This window comes from Micropterus dolomieu, linkage group LG02, assembly GCF_021292245.1.
Source record: "Micropterus dolomieu isolate WLL.071019.BEF.003 ecotype Adirondacks linkage group LG02, ASM2129224v1, whole genome shotgun sequence".
Taxonomy (NCBI): domain Eukaryota; kingdom Metazoa; phylum Chordata; class Actinopteri; order Centrarchiformes; family Centrarchidae; genus Micropterus; species Micropterus dolomieu.
In genome coordinates this window covers 15,452,680-15,456,577 of record NC_060151.1, presented here as the reverse complement: position 1 = coordinate 15,456,577, position 3,898 = coordinate 15,452,680, and the positions used below count along the sequence as shown (strand labels likewise).

The 3,898-nt window shown below is 38.6% G+C and overlaps 1 protein-coding gene across 3 annotated transcripts; it reads right to left on the bottom strand.

Annotated features, from left to right (window-relative positions):
* On the bottom strand, positions 1-3,892 carry LOC123966925. 3 transcript variants are annotated; one of them, XM_046043010.1, is made up of 2 exons: positions 3,217-3,892; positions 1-433 (listed from the first exon to the last, which is right to left on the bottom strand). In XM_046043010.1, the coding sequence occupies exons 1-2, from the start codon at positions 3,886-3,888 to the stop codon at positions 158-160; spliced, it is 948 nt and encodes a 315-aa protein (XP_045898966.1). In that variant the 5' UTR covers positions 3,889-3,892; the 3' UTR covers positions 1-157. The 3 variants fall into 3 exon arrangements, with proteins under 3 accessions (XP_045898966.1, XP_045898961.1, XP_045898971.1); XM_046043005.1 differs by lacking the exon at positions 3,217-3,892 and adding an exon at positions 1,328-2,098 and having other exon boundaries at positions 1-1,118; XM_046043015.1 differs by lacking the exon at positions 1-433 and having other exon boundaries at positions 2,249-3,892.
* Between the last annotated feature and the right edge of the window lie 6 nt (positions 3,893-3,898).

Here is a 3,898-nt window from a genome sequence, read left to right as displayed (position 1 = left end):
TTTTTTTTCAGGTTCTGTTTCCAATGCTAAATGTTAAGTCACTGTCATGGCTCCATATGTAACTGCCTAATTCACTGATCCCAATCCACTTTTGAGTCCTGCTGGCTTCATATTCCTCATCATACTTCTAAAATCTAAATCTAGGGATACTGCTGTCTCATCTAAAATATATAGCAAAGAATGTGTACAATAAAGTAATTATGAAAGCTAAAGTTAAATAGATAAAACGGCGACTTTTGCAATGATTGTGTCTGTTTTCCTGTCTGTCGTTGTTTTCCGATCTGTTGTTGTTTTCCAGTCTGTTGTTTTGGGGTCTGCTGCCGTTTTCCTGTCTGTCGTTGTTTTCCGATCTGTTGTTGTTTTCCAGTCTGTTGTTTTGGGGTCTGCTGCCGTTTTCCTGTCTGTCGTTGTCTTGCTTAAAGGAGTTCTTTTCCTCGATCACAATAAACAAAAACAGTCCCAGGCAAGCAAGGTGACGCCATGTGTTTCTGATGTGAAACTCATCAGCGTGACTTCTAAAGCGGTTTCTGAGGCGAGTCAGTGTCTGTTGGTTTTCTCCCATAGAAAACTCTCTGATCTGTCTCAAGAGGTTAGTAGTGATCTGGTAGGTGTGAGTTGGATCATAAGGTGTCCCCTGATTTTCAGAAGGCTCGTAATGCTGTGTGATATACACTTGGTCTATACTCCGCAGTCTTGTGTTCTGCTCCCTGACTCTAATGATGATCCTGTCTCTGTTTCTTCCCACATACTCCGGGTCGGGCGGACGGACAACATAAGATGGAAGTTGAATGAGTGTGTCTTGATAGAGATTGCCAACAGTGTAGTACCGGTAACCCCAAGGCAGTGGGTCCAACAACTCCTCAAAGTTGCCGTAATGATGTGAGCCATAATCCTCATTGTTTGGGTCAAAGGTCAGCCAGATAACGTTGTTATTGTCGAAGAGAACTACGCTGGCAAACCAGTGGAGCAGCACAAGACTGTGCTTGGGCACAGATTGGCCAAAGTTGATTCTCTTCAAAGCATTGATCGAATTGATCCTTTGTACAGCCGACACAGAGGTCAGGACAAGGAACAGAGCTACACAGCAACCAGTGACTCTTCCTGACATCTTCATCATCCTGTAGAGATATTTAAAGTTATTGCTCGCATTATTTATTAAGACTGTCTGTTCTCAAACCATGCATGTTTGTAACTAGAGATGCAATTAATTATTCTTTACATCATTTGATAATCTGTCTTATTTTGACACTTAAAACATAGTTTGACAATTTTCAATTAATGTCATAGTAAATCAGAGTAGGAAATAGTAGAGGAAATAAGAGCTCACCTGTGTCAGTCTGCTGTGTAACTAATTTTTTAGGTTATGGTTTCTCTGTAAATGAAACTGAAACAAGCGTTGCTAGTGGTTAGAGGAAGTTTTATTATTACAGCTGTATGGAGAAAAGTTCCATCTGTATTCAAAAAATAATACTGACTTTGACTGTAGAAATACCACAAGCTGATTATTTAGTTTTTAGTGGAATTAATATCTTGAGGACTATTTCTGTGAATATTATGAGCAGGCTTAGCATGGAAACTAGTGAGTGCCTCCTTTTTGGACTGCAGGTTTAGGAGAGTAGTACTAATGCCTGGTGTATTATTAGCTAGTATTCAAATGCCAATACATACACATGTTTTATAGGCTGCATTTTTATGTATGTTTTGCTACTTTTCATAATTCATGTTTTCATTGAAGTGTTCCATTGAAGGTCACTGTTCAATATTTACAGCACAATGTCCTGCCCCAGTACATGTCTGTCACAACTCTTCATCGCCAAAATTGAGTAATCATTGTCTGAAAGTGGAGTGAAATGTTGGCATATTATTGATGGATTCTTATTTTTTTATTGTTTTTTAATGCCGATATCTTATTAATTTGCCTCTTATTGGACAGTGCGCAGTAGTGTGCACCAGACATCTGGGGTTGAGAGACGAGGTGACCTGCAACAAAATGTCTAAAGCTGGATTTGAACTAAGGATGTGGTGGTTTTTGAACATAAGGTCACCAGGATGCATAGGTTTTTAAGTGGGTGTTTTTTTTTGTTTGTTTGTTGTTTTTTTTTGTTGATACTGATTTATCCAATATTTCCTACACAAAGGGTGATATTTTTATCCCTTCAAAAAAGCTTTAGTACAAATTGTGGTGCAAAATAGTTGAAATGCCCTTTTCATGATATTTAAGATTATTACTAACTCATAACATGCTAGTTCAACAAATGTTTAAAAAATAAGCAGTAAAAACAATGTTGGACCAATAAAAATGGATACAAAGCTGATACCACCATATATCAATAGTATGCTTTACTCTATCTGTGCCTGTCATGTGATTGTCTGTCTTTACAATGAGGAATAGTTAAAGTTGTCTTTGTGGTTTTTCTTATCTAAGTTGTCTTGATCCAGTTCCTTGAACTTAAAATAAACACACTGACATGGGTCTGACTGAAATTATATTTTAATAAACGCACACAAACTTGAGCACTACAGAGAGAATAAAACGCCATAAATGAAATGCACTCCTGTTTCTTAAAGGTAATACGTTATCAGTGAAGGCTATCAGACCATAAAGCTGTTTCATTTATCCATCAAAGCGATTTCCATTATCTTCTCTCAATCACGCACAGTATGAATCAGCAGTAAATCGTTACTACTAGATCAGACATGCTGGAGCATGACAGTGTTGCATAAATGAAGCCTAGCACTTTATGACTATGCTAAAGCAGTGCATTACGATATACAATAAACATTTTTCTCAGTTCAAATACTTTTGTAAAAAAATAAAATTTCTGCTGTTAACAAACTGCGGTTTAGTAAATGGAGCTTTTAAGATCTATGTACAGATGTGTTTTTGTTGAGACACAAACCCTTATACCTCCCTTGGTATAATAAAACTTTTTAAAAATATTTCTTGATGTTCAGGTAATTTTTACAGGCAGGTAAAATGAGAGAACATTGTAAGTACATGGTCAAAACACAAACAAGTGTGTCACAATCTGTATTGGAAGCCTGTATTTCTTTTTTCAAAATCTAAAGTCACTACCTCGGCAAGAAGAATCCACAGAACAAAATTATCATTATTATTATTACAATTATTATTGTCTTGAAAGCATCACAGCTATTTTCTGGTCTGTTGTAGTTTTGTGGCCGGTTCACGTTTTGTGGTCTGCAGGTGTACTTTTCCTCGATCACAATAAACAAAAACAGTCCCAGGCAAGCAAGGTGACGCCATGTGTTTCTGATGTGAAACTCATCAGCGTGACTTCTAAAGCGGTTTCTGAGGCGAGTTAGTGTCTGTTGGTTTTCTCCCACAGAAAACTCTCTGATCTGTCTCAAGAGGTTAGTAGTGATCTGGTAGGTGTGAGTTGGATCATAAGGTGTCCCCTGATTTTCAGAAGGCTCGTAATGCTGTGTGATATACACTTGGTCTATACTCCGCAGTCTTGTGTTCTGCTCCCTGACTCTAATGATGATCCTGTCTCTGTTTCTTCCCACATACTCCGGGTCGGGCGGACGGACAACATAAGATGGAAGTTGAATGAGTGTGTCTTGATAGAGATTGCCAACAGTGTAGTACCGGTAACCCCAAGGCAGTGGGTCCAACAACTCCTCAAAGTTGCCGTAATGATGTGAGCCATAATCCTCATTGTTTGGGTCAAAGGTCAGCCAGATAACGTTATTGTCAATGTCAACTACGCTGGCAAACCAGTGGAGCAGCACAAGACTGTGCTTGGGCACAGATTGGCCAAAGTTGATTCTCTTCAAATCATTGATCGAATTGATCCTTTGTACAGCCGACACAGAGGTCAGGACAAGGAACAGAGCTACACAGCAACCAGTGACTCTTCCTGACATCTTCATCATC